The sequence below is a fragment of the Pezoporus flaviventris genome, unplaced genomic scaffold (assembly GCF_033815535.1).
Source record: "Pezoporus flaviventris isolate CSIRO_AGI_PZ_B2104156 unplaced genomic scaffold, CSIRO_AGI_Pfla_v1 ptg000015l, whole genome shotgun sequence".
Classification (NCBI taxonomy): Eukaryota; Metazoa; Chordata; class Aves; order Psittaciformes; family Psittacidae; genus Pezoporus; species Pezoporus flaviventris.
In genome coordinates, this window is record NW_026892563.1 from 41,514,581 (window position 1) to 41,527,972 (window position 13,392).

The 13,392-nt window shown below is 42.3% G+C and overlaps 1 protein-coding gene across 8 annotated transcripts in view; it reads right to left on the minus strand.

Moving 5' to 3' along the window:
- The window catches only part of EPHA6 (EPH receptor A6), a 467,959-nt gene that overhangs the window by 137,462 nt on the left and 317,105 nt on the right, over positions 1-13,392 (minus strand). For all 8 annotated transcript variants that reach the window (XM_061454323.1, XM_061454327.1, XM_061454328.1 and 5 more), the window contains one exon: positions 3,682-3,806. In XM_061454323.1, coding sequence (XP_061310307.1) covers positions 3,682-3,806 — 125 coding nt within the window. The remainder of the gene's footprint in view (positions 1-3,681; positions 3,807-13,392) is intronic.

Below are 13,392 nucleotides of genomic sequence, written 5' to 3' on the forward strand. Positions count from 1 at the left end.
AGCGCCCTCCCCTCTCCCACTGCCAGAGTGCCCGGCGCTGCCACCAGGACAGAGCTGGCAGCCTGAGGGCATCCGAGAGGAAGCCCTTGAGGCATCGGGGGAATTACTGGGAGGGGGAGGGAGCTGATGGGGGGAGCACTTGAAGCAGCACGAAGCTGCAGGAGGTTCGGTGCTGCTGTGCCAGCTCCTGGAGGGACCACACTCAAAGCTCATCAGATGGATGAATGGGTGGAAATCCTGCTCAGTCGTCGGGGAGCTCACCATCCTCATCTCCTGGGCACTGGGGAATTAGGTGAGGGGGGAACCGAGGGAGGAAACACAAAGCTGCATGAAGTTGCAAGAGGTTCTCTGCTGCAGTTGCAGCTCTTGGAGGGGCCATGCTCAGAGCTCATCTGATGGAAGGATAGATGGATGCATGGATGGAAATCCGGCTTCAGTCGTCGGGGAGCTCACCACCCTCATGTCCTCAGCACCAGGGAATTAGGTGAGGAGGGTGCTGAGGGAGGGATCATGAAGCTGCAGGAGATTCTCTGCTGCAGTTGCAGCTCTTGGAGGGGCCATGCTCAAAGCTCATCTGATGGATGGATAGATAGATGGATGCATGGATGGAAATCCTGCTTCAGTCGTTGGGGAGCTCACCACCCTCATGTCCTCAGCACCAGGGAATTAGGTGAGGAGGCTGCTGAGGGAGGGATCCTGAAGCTGCAGGAGGTTCTCTGCTGCAGTTGCAGCTCTTGGAGGGGCCATGCTCAAAGCTCGTCTGATGAATGGACAGATGGATGCATGGAAATCCTGCTTCAGTCGTCGGGGAGCTCACCATCCTAATGTCCTGGGGAGAGAGTGGTAGCAGCCGGAAGAAATAGGATGCACAGTTGGTTCAGTGCCCTCCCCCAGTGCTCTGGAGCTCCACTGCCAAGCACAGGAAGATTCTTGCTCTGGGGAGTCATCAGACCATTGGCGTTCTGGTGGTGTTGGAAGCCCCTGCGATGGCTCCAGGAGGAGGCAGAAAAGGCAGTGCCAGCGTCCCCTTGTCCCCTCAGAGGCATAAGCAGCGTGTGGACCAGGAGCAGGTCTTGCTCACATGCTCAGGGAGCAGCCGATCGCCAGCACTGGGGTCAGGAAGGAATTTTCCCCCGGGGCAGATTGGCACCGGTCCCCGGGGGTTTTTTGCCTTCCTCTGAGCACCGAGCATCACCACTTGTCAGGGCTCCTGGGGCCCTTCTGGCTGCGTTATCGCCTGGTGCTCGTGCACCACGAAGGTGGCCCCTCGTGTCCTGCAGCTGGGGGGGGAAGGCTTTTTTCTCCCCAGGCTGGACTAGCAAGCGGCCCTGGGGTTTTTTGCCTTCCTCCGCAGCCGAGCACAGCCCCTTCATGGGGCTCCTTTGGCTCACTGTGTCCCAAAGGCAGCTGCTCGTGCTCCACGCAGGTGGCCCTCGTGCCCCGCATCCGGGGGGAGGCAGCCTCCTGGACTCCCACGGTGGCCCCAGCGTGGCCCCGGGACTCGCTGCTGTCCTCTGTAGCATTGAGCACCACCCCTTGTCAGCTCTTCCCTGGCCCTTTCTGGCTGGCTGCTTCCTGCACTGCTCTCGCACCACCAAGGCACCGCTCCTGCCCTGCCTTTCCTTTGTCAGGCTCTAATGGAGGTTTTTCCAGCTCAAGTGAAGGGTCTAAACTAAACCAGACTGAAATCAACTAAACTAAGCTAAACTAAACCAAACCGAGACAACTAAAATAACTATTTATAAATAAAACACTCTTTCCACCTGTAATCGTTCTGATTTGTGTCTTTGAAAGTGCTTCTGGTGCTGAAATTTCCTTGGCATTTCGGGTAAATAATATTCTCCTAATTGTACAACTCATTGTGAGTGTAGGGAATGGAATGGAATGGAACAGAACAAAAATGGAATGGAATAGAAGATAATGGAACAGAACCGAATACAACAGAAAGCTATGCTATGTTATGCATACATAATCATAGAATAGTTAGGGTTGGAAAGGACCTTAAGATCACTGCGTTCCAACCCCTTACCATGAGCAGGGATACCTCACACTAAACCATGTCACCCAAGACTCTGTCCAACCTGGCTTTGTATGCTCCCAGCGATGGAGCATGCACAGCTTCCCTGGGCAACCCGTTCCAGTGCCTTACCACGCTCAGAACATAGAGCTTTCTTATATCTAACCTAAACTTTCCCTGTTGGAGTTTGAACCCATCATCCCTTATCCTGTCACTACAGTCCCTAATGAAGAGTCCCTCCCCAGCATATAGGTCCCCTTCAGACACTGGAAGGCTGCTATGAGGTCTCCAAGCAGCCTTCTCTTCTCCAGGCTGAACAGCCCCAACTTCTTCAGCCTGTCTTCATACGGGAGGTGCTCCAGCCCCTGATCATCCTCGTGGCCTCCTCTGGACTTGTTCCAACAGTTCCATGTCCTTTTTTATGTTGAGGACGCCAGAACTGCACACAGTGCTGTAAATGGGGTCTCACGATAGCAGAGTAGAGGGGCAGGATCACCTCCTTCCACCTGCTGATCACGCTCCTTTTGACGCAGCCCAGGATATGGTTGGTTTCTGAGCTGCAAGCACACACTGAAGCCAGCTCATGTTCAGTTTCTCATTGAGCAACATTTCCAAGTCCTTCTCCACACTGCTGCTCTGAATCTCTTCTCCACCCAACCTGTAGCTGTGATATTTATTTATGTTTTTTTTTTCCCAATTTACTCTTTTTTTTTTCCTGCATCATTAAAGCTGCATCATCTCAATAGAGAAATGCAACCAAGGAAGAAAATTCTCAGACATTTATAGAGCCTAAGAAACCCAAATCTTTCTTTCATGACTTGGCTTATATTTCCGTTCTTTGTGGTCTTCTTACATATGCATTAGTTCCATTGTGACTTTCGGATGCGGGCAGACAAACAGCAAAAACTGACTTACCAGGCAACCTTTTAAGGTATGGACAGCAAAAATTTCCTGTGCATATCTTTAGGAGTGAAGTCACTGATTAGCACTAGATTTTATAGTGGCACAAGACCCTGTAGTAAACTGGAAATGGCAAAACGTGTTTTGTGGTTTGGGAGAAGCACACTCCAAAATATGTGTTCACCAGACATGCTGTGCACGTGTACCTTGTACCTCTTACTTGCAATGCATGTTATTGCTCTCTTTTCTGTGAAATCACCCAATTTTGACAGAATTCCAGAAATTTTACATGAATGCCATGCAGTTTCTCTTTCTTGTAACCTTTTGCAACCCTTTAAAAAAGGCTGGTTCATTCTATCATTTTAGAACAGATTATTGCTAAATAATGCCACAAAATGAAATCACATTGTCATTCACCGCAACTGTTTTGCTTCAGGGTCACTCTAATGTGAAGTTTTTACAGTCCAGAAATCAAAATATGTTCAGGCATATGATCCATTTACCCATGATCATAAATGTAGTTACTATTGGACAGGTATATCTAATGCCTGCTTGCTGCTGCACTTGATTCTGATGTGAAACAAGACAGTAATTAACAAGTTAGAAGTAAAACTACAAAAAATGGTACAGAATAAACCTTATAATTATACAGCATTGTATGTGGGACCAATTGAAAAGTTTAAAGTATTTTTTAAGATATTAGAAATACAAAACATATTGCTCTTTAGGATCTGAGTTTGGGTGATGCTGTAAGTGAGACCTACTTTCTCATAGTACTTGATCTCGTAGTCCAGAATTGCTCCATGGGGAAAGTCCGGCTCTTGCCAGGAGAGGGCAATGCTGTTTTGGGAAGCCCAGTCCTTCCTTACCATACCTATCAAGGAGGGTGCTGAAAGGGAAAAGGATAACTAAGGGTTAAAGACAAAGCACACAGTTTATCCTTTCAACCTACTGTTTTAGGATACCAACCCAAGGTAACTTGGAGTGACCTCCAGACAGAAAGGCATGACAGATGGCAATTCTCAGGGAAACCATATAACCTGGAATTAATGTCTCAAGTACATACTAGTAACTCCTTTGGTAAAGTGCAGACCAGCTTCTGAAAAATGGCTGTATGCAAAAATATAGAAAGAAGAGCCTGTGCCAGCTCCCACTGCCAGCTGCGTGCAACCAGGTTGCACTGCTGGCTTGGAGGACATCGCGCCCAGAGCAGAACCACATTTCAGAGACGGTAAATTCTACATTCAGGACAATCTTCATGAAATGTTATAATTCAACTGTGTAAAATGTACATTCGGTTTACTCTTTGGGGTAAAATACAGTGACACATCTTACAGCAGATGAAGTGAATCCTATTTCTGCAAGCTGGGCTGGCAGCAGCAAGGACGTTTTAGCCTGTCTGTGATGTAGCTATGCACCCAGAAGAGCCCAGCTTCATAGAGACCAGCAACAGGGACTGGGTTATGGGCAAACCATGAGGGCAAAGGTACCCCCAGACTTACCTACTGTAACTGATACTGCAGGTCTGCAGCAGTGCAGCTAGTAGGAACCATTTCTAGAAGCTATTGCAAGTGGCCCAACATGAGCTGGTTCAGCCAAGAGCCAAATTGTCTCACTAGGGGGTTAACTAATATTAAGAAACAGATTTTCTGCCCTTTTGGAAAAGAAGGTGGACTATTACCTATGCAATAATTTCAAATGGTGCACAAATTGCATTCTAGAAAATGATCTTTGCTTATTTTATTAATCTGGTCAAGCACGTCAAAGGAGGTCTAATATTCCCCAGCTGTTTTTAATAGTACTGATACGCAGCTTTCCTAAATACTACAACAAAACCACTCATGTTGTACAAGAGCCTTGAAGACAACTGAGCCAGCTGAACAAACCAGCTACCATAAACCCCCCCCAGAAGTTCTTCCAGTGGTTCACAGCTTTCACTATTTGTCTTTCCACTAACAAAGATTGGTTTATTACACACCCTCCCCACTCCTCTTTACTAGGAATCTTATTTAACCTCTTCTAAGCTTCCAAGGAGCTGTCTTCTAAAAAACCACGGTTCTATGACTTCTGTTTTTATCTTCCAACTGGAAGAGTCTCCCTAGGAAAATGAAATAAAAAATCTGCTTCTAATCACAAAACTTCATGCCTTAGTTTTCTTTCCTGTAAGTATTTCAGGAAGTTGAAGAAATGAAAGCGAAAAACGAATTCTAGAATGCAAGCAACCACTGAAGAAAACAAAAATGGTTGCTTTCCACTGAAAAAAGGAAAACTACACACAGACATGCACATAACAATCTTTTTCTCTTGACAGTGCATTTATCTGAGAGAGAAAACTAACTTCCATTCACTGTCAATCCTATGATAGAATAGTCCAGTCCTCCCTGATGTGAAAAAACCCCACACAACCCAACATGCAACACTAATGGAAAAAAACTACCAAAAGTATTAAGTGGACAAAGCAGAGCTTACTCAGGAAACTGTCATAAACCTGTACTAATGCCAGTTTAATTACAAGTCTGATGTAAGGGAATGAGAGATAAAAAGAATTCCTGTCACACTGAATAAAGATTAACCTATTTTTCAGGAAGTCCTTTAAAATCATAAGTAACTGAACAGAAAATATACAAATAAATAAATAAAAAGCATTCATAGGTTCTGGGCCAAAACATTATCCCTGGGTATGTGTAACTACTCCCTCGGTTAAAATGATTCTTACTCTTGAAATTGAGGGTGAGACTGAGCATTCATAATGTTTCTCTGGGGTAACATCAGCTACTCCAAGCAGGGAACAAAGATAGGTCTGTTTAAAGAAAAACAGGAGCTAGCAAACATGGATTTGTATTTGGTAAATGCTGATCAAGCCCCTCCAAGGGCACTGCTTATATAAATTTGTTTACTACTTGTTTTGGGTCATTTAGGGGTATCCAGCTGTAAGTTACAGGTGGGTCTGAGGGAGCTATAGCAACCTTTCAGATACATTTGGTACACCCTGTGTGCCTGCTCACAGGTGATGAGCATCAGCTGGACCACCGTTCCTAGCACATCACGGCTTCATCTCACTGCATTTGGGGGTTCACTAGTCAGACAATTAAATCTTTGTGAAATGACTGAGGTTGATTACAGAAAACACCAGGTTAAGCTGCAGACATAATCACATTCTTGGCCCTTCCAGGATTTTTAAATACAGATTACTGGTATTACACTTCTTCAAATCATCACCTACCCTGTATAAGCTTCTCATATGTACCTCATGCTGTGCATTTTCCTTTGGGTTCTGATCTCCAAATTTATGTCGCAATTTATTCAGGTTTTCAGACTGAGCTCTCTGTAGTAACTCTTCCACCTGAGGAATTGCATATCAAAACACTGTCCTGGCACATCTGAAGATCCTCTCAAAAGAAATAACCCCAGTCCTCTTCCTGGGAAACAACTCAGTAGTGTATTAAGGGGAGAAGATTTACTTCAACCTTCTCCTAAACTAGCTGTGCTTGACCTGCACTTGAAACTGAAAACCCCATACAGGAATGCTCACATCACACCTGTAGTACTGTGCCAGCGCTGCATCCCCTAAATCAAAATGCAGAGGCTGTGAATATGAGCACCGTATCTGTTTGTATGAGGGTACCTGGCAAAAGCCCCATGTGCCTTTCAACAAAAAGCCACAGAAGAGCCACCACGGACCATTTCTTGTATGTTCATAAGGATGAGCCTATATTTATCACACAGACATTATCTATTCACATCTCAGACAAAATAATGACTTTTAGGAAAAGGACTCAAGTCAAAAATTTATTGTACAAAGAAACAGACAAGTAAACCCAAAGCTGCAACTAGCTCATTTTCTAGTTCTTGGGTTGTTGTGAAATGCTACTGAAAGCAATACTTCATATGGAGAAATTCCAGCTTCTTCTAACAGTTGCTCACTAGAGCAGAAGTTATTTAGACCCTAAAGATCCTTCCCATTTCTAGTTAAAGCTCTTTTTAACTGGAAAATTTAGGATAGGTAAATCCTATTTGCCCACTTATAAAGACTGCTCTAATGTTCCTATGCTGAATCAATGGGAAGTTCTTTTAATTAGTTGCTTCAAATGCAGTAGCTGCAGGAGTGCTCTAATTTGGTTACCCAATGAAACCATTTGATAAAAAAAAAATAATGCTTAGAAGCTCAGCATGGCTTTTAATCACTTTAATGGCAGCATTTTCTTGCCACTGGTACTAGGCTGAAGGATGTTTTCTGGCTCTTGAGCTCAGTGCTGATCTCTGTTTTGTACTGAGGATCCTTTGCACCATCTGCTCTTTCTATTTTCCTCTATACTGTCATAAATTTCTTCAAGTACCATGAGTCATCTACAAAGCTGTGAGCTCCTCATTTAATTTAGTCTGTTAAGTTTGTCTTTTCAAATTTGTATTGAATAATGAAAGTTCATTCCTTCATTCCGAGTGAGCTTATTTTATCCTAAATCTTTCTGGATTCTCTTTTTCAGAATCCCTTTTCTCACAGGCTATACAAAGGACAGAAAAGTGTATACTGTAAATGATGATTGGATTCCTGTGTCACCTCCCTAGAGACTTGCTCTTCTTCTGAAGTTGACTTCCATTATCTCTAACTTTCTGATTTCAAAACAGACAACCTGTAAGGTTTCTGAAGCTTTTTTTCCTTTAGACCATTTACTAGATTTCCAATTTCTTGTTTTACACTGTTGAAAGTGAGCTAAGTATTGCCAGCATTTCTCCCCTGGTTTCCAGGGTGGAACGACTTTGATATGGTGCCCATTCACTATGAAGAAGCTTCAGACCCAAAGGCAGCTGATGACTAAAAGCTCACCCGATGTCTGTCTGTACATGGAGTACTCTATCCCTCCGGTATCTCATTATGGATCTTATTTCTTTGGTGCAGAGGAACCATGACAGCTCAATGGTGTTTCACTGGCTGGCAGAGCAGCTATACCTACCAGGTATGCACAATCACTCCCTTGTCAAAAAAACCCTCACCAAACATACAACAAGCAAGGACAGCTGTATCACCATTGTCCTCTTCCCTTCTTCCCCCTCTGCACTGGATCTGTTTTGGCCAAAGCTAATGAAATGCCAGCAGATGCAAACTTGGAGGGCAGGGAGCAGAAGAGAGATCTGAGAACTGCACGTATGCTGCAGGGAGGACTGCAAGTTCACTCCTTTGGACACCATCCTCATGAGAAGGCTGTGAGTTTCAAGGGGTAAAATACTGCCATTTGGGATAAGGTTGGTTAATTTAGTTAGGTGTTTCTATACTTCTACTATTACCAATAATAATCTGAATTGCATAATTACATGTTATTCTTTCATCAAGACGTCTCCTTGCTTCAAGACACAGGAAAGATTCAAGACACACTTACCAAAATACAGGGCTTTATCGCATGCTTTCTCAGCAGGGGCTTCCCAACAGAGGAGGGAATCGAGACCCTTCCCTGCCTCTTCTTTGTCTCCTACTTCAGCCATTTCCCAGCTCCAGCTGGAGGGAATTACTAAGGCCCCCTCAGCAACCTTGCTTCTCTTTGAAAACTCATTAATTGATCCCACCTTGTTTCTTATGATATAACTAGAGAAGGAAACCTACTTTAACCTCCTGCAGGGAGCCTGCAATCCTCTTGCTGGGCAACAGTATCTTTCATTAAGGGAAGGGCAGCTGATACAAGACTGGAAATGAAAAAGTGGTCTATATTTATGTTTCTCCTTACAAATAGAGCTAGAGTTTAAAAACACCACTGTCAGTTTTCTGTCAAACCATCCATATGTAGTATTTAACTGTTAATTACAGAAATGTAACAAGATTCCATTTTCAGATGTGTTTCTGGAAGGTAAAAACAACCTCTGCACCAGTTTCTATACCAGAAAATGCTACTATATTGACAGAGTGTTTCACCAGCCTAGGTTCTGTAACTGTATTAGAATTTCTATCCTGTTGGTCACTGAGTATGATTTGATACTATACGTAGCAATAAATAAAGTCTGAGATTTTACTCATGATCCCAGACTTGGAAAAAATATTATTTCAAGGCACAGTAAAAAAAATATTGATTTTAGTTCTGATTCTAGAAAGTCTGTAAGAAAGGTAATATGCAATAAAAGCGTATTTTCTTAGGGGAGACATTTTACTCCAGTAAGAGAAGTGAAAGTAATGAAACAACGTTTCCTGATCAGTTATAATGCCTCCACTATTACCAACACTTCACATATTTACCAAGGAAGGATTTACCAAGAAGATATGAGGCCAAAAGCTTTCAGCCTTCATTACTAAAGCCATGCATGACACATACTAGTGGGCAACGGACAACCATGTAGCTGTACTGCCTATCGTCTCTAGTGGTCTTCATTCCCACAGTATGTCCTCCAGCAGAGACACATTGCATCCTTTCCTTTATTTTGTGTTTGCTGCTCATCTTACTGTTGCTATCTTTGTAGAATAAGGGAACAGAGACTATTTTATGAGTGGCAAATGCAGTATAGATTGAGAACACCTATGTTTATATTCCTTTCTGGTTGTACTCTAGAGATTTTCTTTATTCTTTTGACTGAGCTATCCTAGCGTACAATGTGAATGCCAATACCTCCCATTATTTACAATACGTGAGCACTTTCATGCTAGAAGTGTGTGTCTGTCTATAGAAAAGACTGAAAACAAGTTTACATGGAAAAAATCATGGAAACATGAACACAAAATTAAATGATATATATAAATTCATAACCCATCTCTCTGTATGTTAAAGATGTCCACATGGCTGAAACAACTTTGGGTTTATGTTGAATTCAGTAGGAATTCTTTTTTCTGCCATACAAGGCTGAATCCAATTAGTAGAGTGACTAGATAAGATATTTGATTCTTTACATAATAGTGTCTCTTATCTTCCTAATCATTTCTGTGGTAATTCACAGTTATAATGCCTGGAGGGAATACTATTACTGGCGCTAACCTTGGAGTTCAGAGTTGAGCATGGAGTTTTACTGGCAAGGCATTAGAGCTAGAAAATTAACAAGATTGGAGTGAAAAATGATGTTTTTACTTTATTTTCTTACACTAGTTCCCTGAAGGTTTTCATTCAAAAGACAGCCTAACAGTATGCTTCTTTTGAAGCACTTTGTTTGCTGAAAAACAGGCCTCCAGCAAGCTACAATTATCATTTCTCCCTCCATTTTAGATTCTTTCCCCTTGCAGATTCCCTTTGCTTGCTCAGAAATGGTGGATGGAAGCCAAGTGAACCTAATGCCATTATCAAAAAATGGATTCTGCTACAGTGTTGCAGGCTAGAGGTCATGATAGATGCAACCCCCAAATGTCCTCCAGGCTAAACAAAGCTCAACAAAATGCTTTTGCTTCTGTGTTCCATAATGCAGTTCCTTCTTCTTTGTTGCTTAATTCCTTCTCATCTACTCTTGATATTATGTATGAAGACAGTAATTATTCATCCATATGATTCTGCAACACTACAAATTTTCTTTCATTCTCAGAATGTGCCGCCATGCATTATCTCATCAGCTTGCGACAAAAGCCCTCCTAGATCTTTACTTCTAACAGTACTTGCTCTGCTCCTGATTCTTCAAAACAGATTATAGTAGAAGATGTTTAAATGCAATAAAATAAAGCTGTATCAGGTGTCAAGACAGTGAGGAGGTTTAGTGGTGGACTTGGCAGTCCTGGGGTAGCAGTTGGGCTTGATGATCTTAAGGATCTTTTCCAACCTAGCTGATTCTGTGGTTCTATAATTCTGTTCTCTCTGACAAGGTGTATGTGCAAAGTTAAAAAGCATTTGGCTTAATTTATAATGCAGTGAACAATTTAAAAGATTTTAATAACATGTTTCTTTAAATAACAGTAGCTAAAAAAGATCACACAAATGTTTTACATAAATGTGTGTTTTAAGGAGTTACTTTATATGCTCTGTATTTCTGATGCAAGTGGGATAAATTCAGTTCAAACAAGCTTAGTGGAAGGGTGTGATTCCAGGAATCATATGGAAACAAAAAAAACCTGCAAAACTGAAAAGGGTTGCCTGTCACATAAATGGAAATCATGTCAGATCAATGCCCTCTGACAACCAAAAGTATTCACATCTGAAGAAGTAGATTCTTGGCTCCCTTCTATTGCCTTTTATTGCTGGAGCAGAAGGAGATGGTAAGTGGCTTAAAGACCTAATAGGTCACTGGGATTCCTGAGAGAACAGCTCTCCCAAAATCAGAGCTTCTCTGTCCTTGCTCGGCAGAACACACCATTATGGCTGTGTGGCACTGGCATATCAGCTCATATGAGGCAGCAGCAACCTATGTGGCTGAATGCCACAGCAAGAATATGGTAACTTGGGGGGGGGGGAATGTGGGTGTGGGGTGTGGGTGTGGGGTGTGTGTGGAAGGGGCCAAAAAAAATGAGCCCTTCACTTAATTGTTTCTTCCAGGCATTTTGTCCAGGATCACACAATAGACTACTTGATGGCACAGGGAAGGGAGCAAGAGCCCCCCTCCCCGGAAAACCACTTCCCTTCCTGTCGCCTCTTAAGATGATAACGAACCCTGTTGTGGCACCTCTACAGCAGAAGTAACAGAATATTCTGTTCTTAAATAGCTGATAGGCTGCTTTCAGAAGCTCCAGTGTTGTAAGTTGTACTGTTCACTGTCCCTCCTGAGACTCAGACATTAGGGCAAGCTACAGGCTGCTGGCCGGTGGCACACACCATTGAAACTGGTGTGTGTGCTCTCTGAGGAAACTATCCCTGACATGCAGTTTTCCTCTTAAAAAAAGAAGGTAGAGTGGCTTATAGGGTTTCCTTCTTAGGAAACCTCTGCCGAAGAAGAAAGAGGTGGAGAAACTGGTTTATCAGGAGATTCAGATCTCTACTTCAATGATGTTAATCAGCATGAAAAAATACGTGTTCCAGCCAATGTGTTATGTAAGTTAGAAATACCATGCCAGCACTGCCAGGTCCCCTGTGGTGTGGTGACATCCTGTGCGGACACATTTCTCTGGAGGACTTTGCTTTCAACCTCCTAATGTGACTTGGGAATTGTTAGAAATGTATTGGAAATGCAACCTGAGGTTAAGAAGGTGTCATTTATTGCAGCGAGGTGTCATTATGGAAACAGAGCTGTAACTAAGTCTTATTCAGCAGCAACCTCTCCAGGGTCAACTGGAACCAAATTGCTCTGCAGAACTTCCTGCTGCTAAATTGATCTCAGAAGTTTGAAAATGAAATAAGCAGGTTAAAAAGCACTAGGAAATCTGCAATCTTTTCACTCCATTAATTGCTACTCATCCTGCTATGGAACAAAGACAAGCCTAAAATGTACACTCATTTCTGCAAATCTCTCCTGCTCCTGTTTATATCAAGACATGAGACTACATCAGATTGCAGGTCACTTTCTGTCAAACAGTACTTTACAGGTCTGAAAGAGGTTTTTCTTTTAGCAAGTAAAATCATGAATATTTTATATGAACTTCTGTGAACCTTCTATAAAAGCTGTTTGTTGGCCTGTGCAGAGAATGTCAGAGCTACTGCACTTCAACATTTTGAGTGACTACATAAGTGCATGGAGACGCATCTGATACTTTTTTTAAATGTACATCTTAAACAATTTTCCCACTGATCTTGCAAAGCAAGGCACAAATCATAGTGATGATAAATAAATATGCCCTTATAAATTAATTCTCCCAGTGATACAAACAAAAGTATATACTAGTTGATATATATTATATATACCATAAATATATAGCATGCTATATATTATATATGACATATATAACACAAGTTATATACAAGATAACATACATACTATGTAATATATAATATTATACATTTAATAGAATATGATGTATGCTATATGACATGATATTAATGCTAAAAAGATTCCAAAGGTATGCTCTTATCTGTTCATTACAAAGAATCATTAGATAACAATAAGCACTAAGGTTTAGTCTGTCCTACATAGGGTCAAGTACCTTTTAAATCTTTAATATGTAGACCTATGCACAGAAAAGCAGACCCTTTTAAACTCTGTCATGCAGACAATGAGAAACGTTTCTAGAAGACCAGTAAGTCAATGGTTTATACTTAATGTACATGAATCACTGCAAAGCACCATTACTGTCCAACATATGTTAGGCAGCCAATTTCTAGTCAAGTAGGGTGGAATTCATTTATTTGACTCAGACAATTTAAAAACTGGGTTTACATTTTGGCAAGTTGCCTCGATTCCCTCTGTAGTTAGAGGGAGACAGACAACTCCAAAGGGCAATTTATCATACCTATCATAGCCACCATCTTAGGGTGGCAGAGACTGCCCACTGGAGCTGCCTGTTTACATCTGAACTTTGAGATGGCAGATCGAATGAATCCCCTAGTTTCAGCCACAGCATTCAATAAATGCATCCCTACTATTAGCACAGAAGCTTAGTGCAAATCAGCGACAGATCTTCTTTAAAGGTGACCTCTAGAGCAATGCAAAAGTTA